Source organism: Hylobates moloch, unplaced genomic scaffold (genome assembly GCF_009828535.3).
Source record: "Hylobates moloch isolate HMO894 unplaced genomic scaffold, HMol_V3 SCAFFOLD_7, whole genome shotgun sequence".
NCBI lineage: Eukaryota > Metazoa > Chordata > Mammalia > Primates > Hylobatidae > Hylobates > Hylobates moloch.
The window spans coordinates 111,594,814-111,608,150 of record NW_026652282.1 but is presented as its reverse complement, the minus strand read 5'-3'; the positions used below and the strand labels follow the sequence as shown (position 1 = coordinate 111,608,150).

The window sequence follows — 13,337 nt, the reverse complement described above, 5'->3', positions numbered from 1 at the left end:
GGCCCTCGCCCTCCCACCACCCCCCCCGGAATTAAATAAATCTTACCCAACACAGAAGGGCAATTTGAATACTCAGGACAATTTGCCCTTCCATTGAAGGAGAGGAGAGGAGAGGATCTCTCCCTCTCCTCCTGCTGTAAGTGGACTGGGTGCTGCCCCTTTATACATTCTAGAGCACCAGATAAGTAGAGGCGGAGAAAGGGAGGGAGCAGCAGTTTGAGGCTTGTCCAGTTTGTCCCTGGCATCCCCTCTTTCTCTCTCTCTCTCTCTCTCTCTCTCTCTCTCTCTCTCCCTCTGCAGCCCTTCCCTCTGGCTCTGGAAGCCCTGCTCCCCTTCCTCACTGCAGCATCCTGCAACCAGCACCCTGAAACCAGCACCCTCCACTGTGATAAAACACAAAACATTGGAGTACATCTTTCTGGTGACACTTGCTATTTAATGTGAGATTTTAGACCTATATGCCAGGAAAAAAACTCGAGTTGAGGTGGGAGAGGGTGTCGAGGGAGAGGAAAAGAAACCCCACCCAGGTAGCTAGTAACATGGGCTGGTACTGGTGGCAGCTGGGAGACATGATTCGAACCTGAGTACATAGGGATCCAATTTAAACAGAGGACTGGCATACTAGAAAAGGCTTGGATTATAGCGATTGCCTGGTAACATACATACACAAAGACCGCATGATATAGAGATAAGGTAGATAATTAATATCACTCAGCCTCAGTTTTCTCAACTGCAAAATAGGGAAATTAGTGCTCCAATAATACCTTGGAGAAGAATGTGTGAAATGACATAGGTAAAGTACCTAGCACTTACCTTGCCACTGAAGCCCAGAGAGAGGAAAATCACTTGCCCAAAGTCACATAGTAAGTAGCAGAGTCAGGATTGGAACCCAAGTCTCCCAAACATTCCCCTCCCCAGGAGGGTGCCAATGCTATCCTTGGGGACTTGGTTGTGGAACCGGGGAGGCAGGTTAGGAGCTGACTTTATGCGTATGAATATAGACGTTCTATCAGTCCCAGCCTCAAGGGCTCAGGCTCCTGCCTCATTCCCCTTCTCATCATTACTCAGGTAATCTCCTCATGCCATCTTGGACTGATTCATTGCCACTTTAGCGCCATCTCTGCTACCTAACTGAGGTGGTGACTCACCCTCTAGCTGGCCAGGGCCTCTGCCCTCCAGGAAAGAGGCTTTCTTCTTAATTGCCTGCAGAAGCCTCAGCCGCAGTGAAGCAATGCTCTTCCAGACAGACTTAGAGGTGGAGGGCTTTGAGGAGGAATGGAATAACTATTTGTCCAATGGAATAACTCTTGATCCAAAGCCACTGCCCTCCATCCCTGCAGTGCCTAGGGTCCTCTCTTTAGGTTCCTTATGATAACTCCTCATGTACCCTCGAGTCTCAATGTTTCCTAGGGATTTCACCCAGGACATCTCTTGCCGCCTGTATAGCGCTTGCACTGTGTGTCTGGCACAGTGCTAGATGCTGGTGGGACATAAGTTAACAGGAGACATTCCTGGCACCCAAGGAGTGCTCACAAGAAGATTAAAAATATTAATGTGGCATCTTGGTAAGAAGGAAAAGAATACAAGCGGAGGTGAGTTAGGAAGTCCTTGTAAGGAGGGGAGGTGATGGGCAGAAGAGCCTCATCACAACCCCAAGGATTGGAGTTGTGACCTGGATTCTCTTGTGGCCAGCGAATGGCATCACCAAATCATTGGTGCAGGCATTTCCCTTAAACACAGCATATTGCAAGTTAACTGAACTCCTGCCCGTCCTCTGTGTTTCTGGCCTGGCTTGGGGGCATCAGCTGGTGGCCATGTCCCCCCTCCCAGACTCTAATCCCCTTTCTTTTAAACTCCCATATCTTTATATTTTTGAAGAGGGCGGGGCAAAGAGGGAGGGAATGGACATCCTCTGTATGTTAACTGGAAGAAGTACTTCACATATGTTACTTCCTCTAAGCCTCACAACTACCCTGTCACCTAAGCCAGCGACTTGTCACATTAGTCAGCTAAGAAGTGGCAGAGCTGGGATTCGAACCTATAAAGAACTCTGAAGCCCGGGTATTTTTGCATGACACTTTACACAATGCGCCACGGGGTAGTCGGAGGGGGAGGCCCATCTCCCTTTCCCTTGCTGTCCATCTCCACAGAAAAGAAGCAAGTGGCGGACAGGAGCCAGAAAGTCATCTGGCCGCGGATCATTCCGGAGTGACCCCTGCCGCCACCACTCGCGTAGTCCGCTTATGGCGGGAGGGCACCTCAGAGATTCTCACAGGGGCTGTGCCGCCAGAACCAGAAGTGCAAAGCACCTTTAGCGACTCTATCGCCCCCTGCCGCCTGTGGCGCCCAGTCCGAAGCTGCTATTTTCAGGAGGGCTAGTGGGCTAAGAAAAGAGCTCACCGACTAACTGACTGCCCAACAGCTGTTGCGAGCCAGTGCTAGGCTGCAGACAGCCTTGCCAAATGTGGTGACATAAGCGGGAGGGGGGAACATTTAGAGAGCCTTACTATGTGTCCAGCGCGGGGTCGGGGATTTCTAATAGCCATTGCCCTTTACGTAGACAATGTGATGCTTTGAGAAAGAGTGAGCTCTCCATTAAGAAAAGTCTTCAAGCTAGATTAGAACAGGCTTCGCAAAAAGCTTGTCTGCCAGTCTTAACTCCTTACTTCTTGAAACCAATAAAGCCCTCAACCCTTAACAGTGGCCAGTTCTCTCCAGTGGGGCTCGGGGGGTGGGGGCGGGTGTGGGCGGGGGAGAGAAGCACATGTCCTGGCTGAGGGTGGGGGTGCGCAGGGGGACAGAGGTCAAGGCAGTGAAAGGGCCAGGGGGAGGGTGCGGGGAGGAGGAGCCTCCGGCGGGGTCGACAGTGCGCTGAGTCAGGGTCCCCGCGGAGCCCTCGCACCCGCTTGCTGATTCCCCAGACCTTCTTGTTTTCCTGGGTTCCGCCTGGATTTTCCTTGGACCCCACTCACTTACTCCCTTTGCTTGGGAATGGGGAACATGGGGGCAACACCCCAGGTCAAAAGGAAAAGAGCATCTGTGCCCGCCCCGCCTCGCGCTCTCATCCCCCCCTCCTTTTTTCCCCTCCTCTCCTCCTCGCCCCCTTCTCTTCCGCCCAAAGGGAAGGCGGGGGCGGGCTGTGTGTGTATGTATGTATGCATGTAAGCGTGTGTGCGCGCGCGCGGGTGCGGTCGATCTGTGTGTGCGTTCGGTGTGTGGCCGGGTGTGGGGGGCGTGTGCGCGGAGCACGTTTTAGCTGGAGTGCTTGGTGTGGTGTGTATTTGGTTTGCGCTTTGACATGCGGCATGTGTTTGTGTGTGCACGCTTATAGGTTGTATGTTTCTGCCCGATTATAGTGGGATTACGTGGGTGCGGTTTGAAGGTGGGTGTGTGCTGTTCCTGCCGGGGTTTGTGGTCGTGCTGTGGTGAGTGTATATGTGTGTGCAGTGTGTGGATGTGTGTGTGCCCATTGAAGCTTGTGTGCATATGTGTGGAGTGTGTTTATGCTTAGATGCAGTGTGTCAATGTGGGTTTACAGGTGGTGTCTGTTGAACTGTGTAGTGTGTGAATGTGTTAGTGTGCAAGATTTCTCTATAAGTCAATCTACTTGGGAGGTGTGTTCAAAGGTTTATGCATGTGAGGGTGCGGTGTGTGTCTTTTGGTGTGATGTTCTCATGTGTGTGGTGTGGACGCATGTGGTCAGCTTACGTGCTTAGATGAAGGGGTTGTGTGTGTCTCGAAGGGGGATTGCCGCGTAAGTGCATGGGTGCGGTGTGTGAGAGTACAGGGTTGTCTAAAAGAACCCAAGTGACCGTGTGTGTGGTTGGGGGCGGGGACGAGTGGGACGTTGGGCTGGGACTGAGAGGAGAAAGGAAGTAGGGGCCGCGACCCGGGCAGGGGTTCCCGCTGGTCTGATCTTCACCGTGGGGGTTCGCCTGCCCGCCCACCTCTGTGTCGGCAAGGCCCGCTGGGGCAGGGTGTGAATTTACCTGGCTGCTTAAGAGGAAAGAAGAGGAAGGCGCCGCACGTGATTGGCCAGGTAGGGCGCCTAGGGCGCGATACAGGGGCCGGTGGGAGTAAGCTGGAAAGATTCTTGGTCTCTGACCTGACACCCCTCCCCCGCCCAGGAGATCCCAGCTGGTGCCTAGCTGAGCCCAACTATTTGCTCAGGGCCTGGCTGTTTCACACCTTTTTGGCTTTGTGTGGGCAAATCCAGTTGCCTGGAAGCCCTTTCCCCTTGGGCCTTGTGACAAACACCTACTTATTTTTTTTTAAAACCTAACTCCAGAATCACAAAACTTTCTCTGCTCTTCTATACTTTTCCCTCTCAACTGAGGGCTCGCTTCTTTGAGCCACCACAATTACACCCTTCATACTTCTCATGACATGATCATACATAACTGCAATCATTTCTTTCCCTTTTTAAACTCTGAACTGCTGTAGAGAATACCTGGTGTGTAGCAAGGATAGTTGTAATAATAATAATAATGTTGCCATTTGTTAAGTACCTACTGTGTACTGGGCATTGTGCTAAGTGCTCTGACATGCATTATCTCCTTGGGTCCTTACAATGGTCCTGTAAGGTAGATAGAGCTATAATTATTGCTATTTTTACACTTCACACATCAGGCTCAGAGTAGTTAAGTAATCTCCCCAAGATCACACAGACCCTAGGAGGCTGAGCTGGTATTTGAACTCAGGTCTACCATATTTCCTAAACCTGTATTACATACCAGGCGGCTTTACTAAGAGTCCCCTGATTCCTGCTAGACATTGAAGTTTCTATCAAACATTATCATTTCTCTACAAATCTTTCTTTTGAGTTTACTGACAGCACCAAGAGTACTCATCATAATTACTTTCTTTGTCTCCCAGACAGCGAATACTTTCTCCACCTAATTACCTGCTTTGTTGATACTTCAAAATCTGTAATTACTCTAGGCACAAGTGCACCTCACTAGCTCCAGTTCTGGGAGCTCTCCGTAGGCTGGTGCTGAAAGAAAGAGTTGAAAATGAACATTTTCTAGCCACAGGGTCAGGGGATTTGGGTATGGAGGGAAACGGAGGTGAAGAATCAGGGTGGAGTAACAGAATGATTTCACAGCTCCCCCAGACCCATTTTTACAACATCACTACCAGAAATTGGTATATGGCGAATTTCAAATAGAGCAAGCATCTCCATACCAAACTGCATATAGAAAAACAAGCAGAGGCTCTCCCTCAGAAAAGATTACTGAATGGACCCCATTTTATATTATGCATGAGTCGGGGGGCACTGCACTTGCCTAATGGGGCTCATGCTGCTCTAATGCCTTCCAAGCAGCCTCGTCTGAGAAACCCAAATTAAAGCAATACATCGCATTTTGGGGAACACATTTATGGGGGGGCATGATGTCATCCCAGTCACAGCTAAAGGGCCTCTGGAAGCTTTAGCTCCCAGCTTAGCCTCCAGGGAACCAGCCTAGACTGCTGCAAAGAGGTCAGGGGGTGGATAGAGAGGGACAATTCAACAGTGGTGAGTCACTTCGCCACTTTTCAGGGGGGAAAGTGAGAAGCACGATTTAAATTGCCACTGTTATTATTGTGCCCTTTCATCTGGCACAAATGAGCCTGGTGCGTGGATGAAAAGCAGTTGGAACATCCATAAAGCTTCCCCCCAGCTGGGCCTGGGTCAGCACCTCATCCTGGGTGGGCACAAAAAGCATTGCCCAAAGTATTATGTAGCCAGAAAGTACCCTTTTGGGGGGAAAAGGGAGCCTAAATATGTCAGTCTTACTCAGGCAGGGCATAGACCACCTGAAGCTCCTTGGTTTCATTAAACTTAAATCCATACAAGGTGTTCAGGCAAACTTTGGTATCTCCCAGCATCTGGTCTCAGATGCTCAGCTTTCCTGCTGCTGTGGGGCCAATCTGACACCTCCTCACTCTCCTCTGAATATACCGGCTTCACTTCCACCTCCTCACAGCTGTTCATGTGAGGCCTCTCTTCCTCAGAGGTTCTGCCCCTGCTTCTCAACACCAGCACACACACATACGCACACATGCATAAACACATGGCTAGACTACCCATCTAAATCCTGTGTAAGTTCCACTTTGGTTCATAAAGACCATCTGGTTCACTCCAGCTCAGTGTTCCTGCCTGTGAAATGGAGGACAAACTTCAACTCTGAAGAAGCCAAAAGCTCCAGGCTATGGCTCCAATGAAGCAGTCCTGGGCCAGGGGCTATTAGCATAATGGAAAGCTATCCTTCTCTAATGCCCCCACCCATATAAATGGGGCAATAAGAGGGGCTATCAGAATCCCTATCAACATGCCACCACCATGGGATGGACACACAGACACGCAGACACACACACACACTTTCCTTGGAGCTTAAAATCGCTGTCATAAGTCTCTCTCTCTCTCTCTCTTTGGAGTTCAGGAAATGTGTTCCCATAACATGAAGATTATATGGGGAATTGTAAAGGTGGAAAATGCTTTAATAACTCCCATTACTGTCCAATATAAACAGAGATTTGTTTGATTTCACCCTAAATATAAGAATCTGGAGAAGCAGGGCACCAAAATGTGGATTTTTGTGGAGAGAGAGATCATGGTTTCCCTATGAGAGTAAAGCCCTTGAAAGTCAGAGCTTTTGTTTTTTCCATGTGGGGAGGGCAGAGAAAGACCATAGGCTTCGGAATGAGACCGCTTTGTGTTGGTATCCCAGCTCGAGCACTTACTTGCTGTGTGATCTTGGGAAGGTTACTTCACCTCTCTGAGCCTCAGCTTCCTCAACTGTAAAATGGAGATGTTAACACCTGCCTAGAATTGCTCAGATGACTAAAGGAGGTAAACCATAGAAACCACCAGCCAAGTGCTTAACAGATACAGTAAATGTTTAAGAAAAGGTTAGTTAATTCCCTTCTGCACTTTTTTTCATTCTCATGTAGCCCAGAGTGTCTCAACCATGGTGTTCAGGGAGTGGAGCCAACTGACTAAACTGCCAATTTTCCTCATTACTGGCTTGTCTGACACTCTTGAAATAGTCCCTCTTCTTTTAGGATGATGTTTGATCAGCCTAATGCAGCCCCGGAAGAACTGGACCTTAAGTCCAATTCTCACTCTGCAGTTTCTCCTCGCAGTGTTAATGAGACCAAGGTTTCAGATGTAATACTCCACACAGGAAAGTTTCAAACTTTCTGCTCACTGTCCAGACTTCCCTCCACCCCAAATGCTGACCCAGCCCCAACCCAGTCTCCTAAATATGTGCCATTGTGCCCCAGAAAATAAAAGCGTGACTATTTCCTGGCTAAGATTGCCCTATGACTCCTGTTTTGCTTTGCCCTCACTTTCACTCTAGAAATAATAGTGCCTAAGGCCATCCAGTTTCTAGCAGCCACCTACGTTGAGAGGTAGATGGGATGATAGAGAAAGATATGATGGTTCTCTGAGATATGCTATGTAGCACTTAAAATACATCTCTGATTAGCTTTTATTCATATGTTCCCAATTAAAGGAAAATGAATTCTACTCTTTGCCAAAACTAGTGAAGTGGAAGAAGACCGCAATCTGAATCCCTTCCTCCCTGGTGCTTTTGCCTCCCTCTAGAGACAAAAGCAAGTCACTGCAAGCTAAAGCTGCATTTAAGCAGGGAGTGGTCGTGGAAGATCAAGAAATTGGGAGCGGGGAAGGGGTGGTGGTGGTGGATATAATCTCAGGGAGGGATAAAGAGTAGAGAGGTATTGAGATTCATGGCAGGAAAAGCTCTGAGAGGTCCCCCCTAGATGTTCCCAGACTCTGGAAGGTGACTTCAACTCCTCCCTCTCCTTCATCCCTTCTATTTATCCCGCATTCTACTCTCACTGACCCCAGATTCCTCCTTGCAAGTGAGTCCCTCTGAGGATTTAAGAATTTCGAAAAACTTCGCCAGCTCTTACCCCTGTATGCTTCTGCGGAAATCCTGGAGCCTTAGCTTTGAAAAGGGAAATGGGAGGGGTAGCAATTAGGTGTCAACCACATCACACAGAGAATAGTTAGAGCAGGGGTTCCAGATATGCCCGTGCCACTTAGTAAGTTTCCTTAATAAGCAGGGACCTACCAGCTGCTGAGTATTGGGTACCCATCCCGAGGAAGCCGCGTGGTTTCTCAAGAAGTGTATCTGAGACGTGACAGTAGCTGCCAAGGCTCATCAAACATGCCATCTACCTACTTCTGCTGATACATGTAAGAACAAATGATACTGCCAGAAGGAAACAGAAATCATTTCTTAGTGACTCAGAGCCCCATCTATGAGGACACAGGTGGTGCGTTTGTATTGCATCTTTCAGTTGAAATTCCTTTTCACAGAAAGAAATTTATAGATAATCAAATAAGTCAAAGACCAGTGTCTGGGTCCTGGGCAAAGTATCACCAACATCATGTTGACCACCTAGTAAATGTCTGCCATATGTCAGCATAGGAGTTTTGCAAATGTTTCTCTCTTTTAATTTCACTCAAGCTTGGAAGTCAGATCAAAAAGGATTGTAATCCTTGCTCAGCCACTGTGTGACAGTGGGCAAGTTACTAAACTTCTCTGAGATTTTGTCCTTAAAATAGAGACAATAATACTAACCTCAGAGAGTTGTTACGGTTAGAGATAGTTTATGTAGTATGACTGGTATTTACAAATAGTAAACATTTGGGAAAAAAACTTCTTTTGATAACTGAGCCATAGAAAGCATTTAATATAGTGACATCTACAACAGCAGTAATAAGAACTATTATTATTATTATTTACAACCCCAAAATATAGACATTATTATGTCATTTTAAGAGAGGTTAAGTAACTCTCTCACAGCAACTTTATAAGAGCTGGCCTGGGATTCAAACCAGTTGTTCCTCTTCCCACCCAGAGTTAGTGGAAATTTCATGATCATTAGGAAGATCATGTTTGGCTTGCCGGATCTAGTCATTATATTTAAACTAAAATTAGAAGAAAAAATTCTTTAAACTATGTATAGTGGGATTCTAGATCACTGTATAGATTATTTGCATGTCACAGGTCCTAAATTTACCTTTGTATGCCTTTTTAAATTGTCACAGTAATTGAAGAACAAACTTCATAGACTTTAGAAAACATAGAGAAAAAGAACTATTATCCCACCACCTTAATAGATTCTCTAACTTTATCTTATTGTCAATTTCTTTCTAGTCTTTCAAAAATGCATATTTGACAGTTACAATCATACCATTTTCTATGTTGTTACATATTCTTCACAAAAACAATTTTTATGATTCTGTGCAATCTAACAAGGGGATATATCACAGAACTTATTTAACCATTCCACTATTGTTGGACATTTAGGTTGTTGTAGTAGGTAGGTGTGAAAAAAAAGGAATGCTGTTACTTTCACCATTGCCATAATCACCCTCAGGGACCTGGTGCCTTGCTCTATCAGTGCTCAATGCTTTCCATCATTTGATATTTAAGCTTGATAAATGTCAGCTCTACTGCTGGAGCCTGAGATGCATTTGCAAGAGTATTATTTTCTGCCGGTTTTCATCACACAGATTCTGTATTTCATCCTCACGATGGGTAAAGTGTGGGCTAAGCTCTAGAGCATCACATTTTTTTTCCTTGGGAGAAATGTATTTTGAGGTACAAACAAGTAGTAAAGAAAATTGGGGAAGTCCTGCCATTGGTGAATGGGGGTGCTTATCTGACGACCTGACTTGGAGAATGGGGTGTCTCATTGGTCTCATTGGCAGTCATGCCCCAGCTCTGGAAACTGATCCTGCTGCAGCACAACCAGGCCTGGCCTCAGCAAATCGATTTGGTCCCATCTCCAAGAAAAGATCAAATTTGTATGTAAAGTGGGCCCCAGGGTCCCTTCAGCTTTAGAGCTTTGGCTGCTTTACAGAAGTCCAATTGTTTGAGGCCAAATCCAATGCCAACAGTGAACTGGGGAGAGAATTTCAAGTGGGTCAATTGTGCTGTCTCTTTCCCTGGGAAAGAAGGCCTTTCTGGGCCCTCATTCCTCCCAGACCTCAGTGATGCCTCTCCCAAGTGCCTTCCTATGGTTGCCCATTGCCCGTTGTCACCCTGAAAAATCTCTGTGATGCAAACCACCGTGGCACATGCATACCTATGTAACAAACTTGCACATTCTGCACATGTATCCCAGAACTTAAATTTTTTTTTTAAAAAGTTGAACAAAAAAAAAGTAGCAAACATCAACAAAAGAGTGATGATATTCTAATGAAGACAAAATAAACCTGCCCCTCAAAAAAAAAAATTGCTGTGACATACCAGCTATGTCTTGGGCAAGTGGAATGGGGGTGAAGGAACATTTAGATACTGCCCCAATTCTGTCCAGTCAGCTGACAGCTTCCTCCCCCAACCCCATCTCTGACTCCTGAAGACTTCTGAAGGACATTTGAAGGGAGGCACCAAGGCAATTACAGCCCTGCAGAATATCAATAGTTGCCCACAAAGTTACCCTTCACATTGTACAGCATTTCTCAGGGGGAGTGCAATGAAGTGAGCCCTTGCCCAGTCAAAAAACTACCCAAAGATTATTTATTTCAAAGTGGTGCCCTGTGACTTAAGTGAAATTATACATGTAAGGAACTGAGCCTAAGGGCCCAGCATTTGGGAAGTGCTTCACATATATCAGCTGCTGTTGTTTGAGTAATAGAGCTGATGTAGGCAGTGGTGTGCTGCAGGGGTATGTTGGGGAACAGGTCCCACCAGACTAGAAATGCAGCAGCGAATATAAAGTCTTACACTTGAGTTCAAACACCAAATACAGAATGGAGACTCCAAAAAGAACTTTGGTTTACTTAAGGAAAAAGAGTAGCTTTCGTTGAAAGTAATTCAACGTAAATAAAGTCTTTGTGTGAACTGTGTGGCTGTGCATGGGATTTGTGAGTGGTGCATACACGGGTGATGTGAGTATATTGTGTTGTGTGTGGAAAGTATGTGGTGCATGTGAAGCGTGTGTGTGTGTGTTCATGGCTTTGCACATGGGCATGCATAGGTGTGGTAATGTGTATGTTATGGGTGTGTTTATGACTACGTGTGTGTGTACCTTGGGTGTGGCGTAGGCTTCTAAAAGAGGGAAAGTCAGCTTTCCAGGACTATATTTATAGGGGCACAGCTGGAAAGCCTCTTTTGGCCCGGTCATTGGACATTTATAACTTGGAGCATGTTAAAAGAAAAGCAGCTAGACATGGGTAGGGGCCTTGAAGCTATGTCACATGTTAAACAGATGAAGAAACTGGGGAAGTTTGGCCTAGGTAAGAAGAGGGTGAATAGAGGATGGGACAAGGGGGAGAGCTGGCACTGTTTCCTAGGAAGGAGGACCATGGAAGTCAATGCCAGGGCCAGAAGGTGGAAGCTCCCAGGGCATAGATTTGGTTCAGTTTAAAGAAAAGCCTTCTAATTCTAATAGACATTGCTGATTTTAGATGGGAGTGGGCTTCCTGGTGTAATATGGACTCCCTCCTATGTGGTTATTCATAAAGGAGCCTTCATGTCCTTGATCTCGTTGGAGTCACATGACAACCTTCTAGTCCAAGCAACCGTGAAATGTTTCCCCCACCCCCTTTTTCAGGGTATACTGTTAGAGCAGTAAGGCCTTAAAAGACATCTTATAAAACTCCCTTATATTTTTGATTCACCAGGATCATATAAAACTTAAAAATATGCAAAAGAAAAAATTAAACTCTGTGTGTATGCAGGTCTTTTTCCTTCTCAGAGATCTTGTTGCTGGCCTGAGGCTGTACTTGAACTGGCTAAGCATGCTATAGTCTTTCAGCAGGAGGTCAAACTCCTAGGATGATTCCCAGCAGGGTGTTGGGGCTGGCAAGAACTAAAAACAGGTCTCTGCTGAATTAAGTTGTTGAGGCCCCTCCTCTCCCTGCTTCCCCTCCCCCGCCTGTGAGGGGACAGAGGAAAGAGGAGACAACCCCAGGTTTGGTCTATGGCTGGTGCCCAATGACGCACTCTCACCAATATAGATTTTGGAGGTGGAGACTATGGAAAAACAGGTGGCTGTGGGGGCAGGTGGCAGCCTGAAGGGGGTGGGGCTTATCAAGGGGGAGTGAAGGACAGTGTGGGTGGGGGTCCTGGGGTATGTCAAAAAGAAAATATCAGTCTCCTGAAACTTTAAGGACGAAAATATAATCAGTTGTCAAAATGTACTTTGTAGAAGCAGTTCCAGTAAAGGGGTGAAATGTGACCCACATATGCCGGTGCTGTGATCTTTGCACACTTGTGTCCTCAATTCCACAGAAATAGGGAAACCAAGCATTGATCTCAAGTATCCAAGGAAAGAACCCGACTAAAGACCCCAGGGGTCCACTACTGGGCAGTCTGGGGCAGTGGGCAGCTGGCAGAGCCTAAGCTGACCCAGGTATGCTGCCAACCTGTTGGGTAACCTTGGGCAGGCTTTTCCCATCTTCAGTGTCATCATCTCTTAATTGAAGGGTTAAATTCGACGACTCTAGGGGGTCCATTGCTGATATTCTGTGTTTGAGATTGAGACAAGGGGACAAACTTCAAGGCAAAATGAACCCCCGCCTCCTTCAGGGTCCCTGGGGCCTGGCTTGCTCTGTCAGGGACATTCATCCTTGGGCCTTGAGGGTCCTTGAGTTGCGGGACGCCGCTCCTGTGCGTCTGGCCCCAAGGCTCTGGCTGTCCCTGCGGGCGGCTGAGCCAGCGACTCCGCCCACGCGCTCGTCCCGCGTACCGCCGAGCCATTAGCGCGATTGCTCGCGGTTCCCGGCAAAGCTGGTGATTTATGCGGGGCCTCGACGGGGCAGTCCCTTGAGCCAGGAACAATTAGCTAAAAGCCAGCAGGAAGGGAGGCAAGGGGGCGACCAGCCAAGCCCTAGGGCGCCCAGCCGGGGCTGCAGCCGCCGGCCGCCCCCGGCCGAGCACCCCAGCCCCCCGACTCGGTGGGCCCCACTCACCACGGCGGGGGCGGGGCTCAAAGGCCGAGGCGAAAAGGCAGTCCAGTATCCACGCCATGACCCGCGCTGAGTGCCCAGCAGCTCGCAGTTAACCTTTGCGTCGTCCCCCGCACCAGCCGCCCTAAGTAGCCCCCGGTGACCACGCCCTGAGACGCACCCTGCACCCAGCTAAGAGTGTCTCGGTCACCGGACACCTCGAGCATGTCACGAAGGGGGCAGGGCCTCAGGGGAACCCCCCCCCCCGCCAGAAAAGAGGCCGCTGGTCCCGCAACCCCTTGCCCCACGCGAAGGGAGGCAGAGACACACAGCTCCTGTCCTGGGAAGCTGACTCTGAGGGCGAGACCCTGCCCCTACCCCAGGGAGCCCAGAGTCTGAGGGGAGACGCCATCTCAGCCCCGGT

At 48.1% G+C, this 13,337-nt stretch overlaps 1 protein-coding gene across 2 annotated transcripts in view; it reads right to left on the bottom strand.

Annotated features, from left to right (window-relative positions):
- The window catches only part of ARHGAP36 (Rho GTPase activating protein 36), a 31,433-nt gene extending 18,397 nt beyond the window's left edge, over window positions 1–13,036 (bottom strand). The window contains exon 1 of one of the 2 annotated variants that reach the window (XM_032756441.2): window positions 12,938–13,036. Coding sequence is in view for 1 of the 2 variants with exons in the window: in XM_058441653.1 (XP_058297636.1) it covers window positions 12,938–12,995 (58 nt within the window). In the remaining variant the exon portion in view is untranslated. The remainder of the gene's footprint in view (window positions 1–12,937) is intronic. The other variant, XM_058441653.1, reaches the window with a different exon arrangement.
- Between the last annotated feature and the right edge of the window lie 301 nt (window positions 13,037–13,337).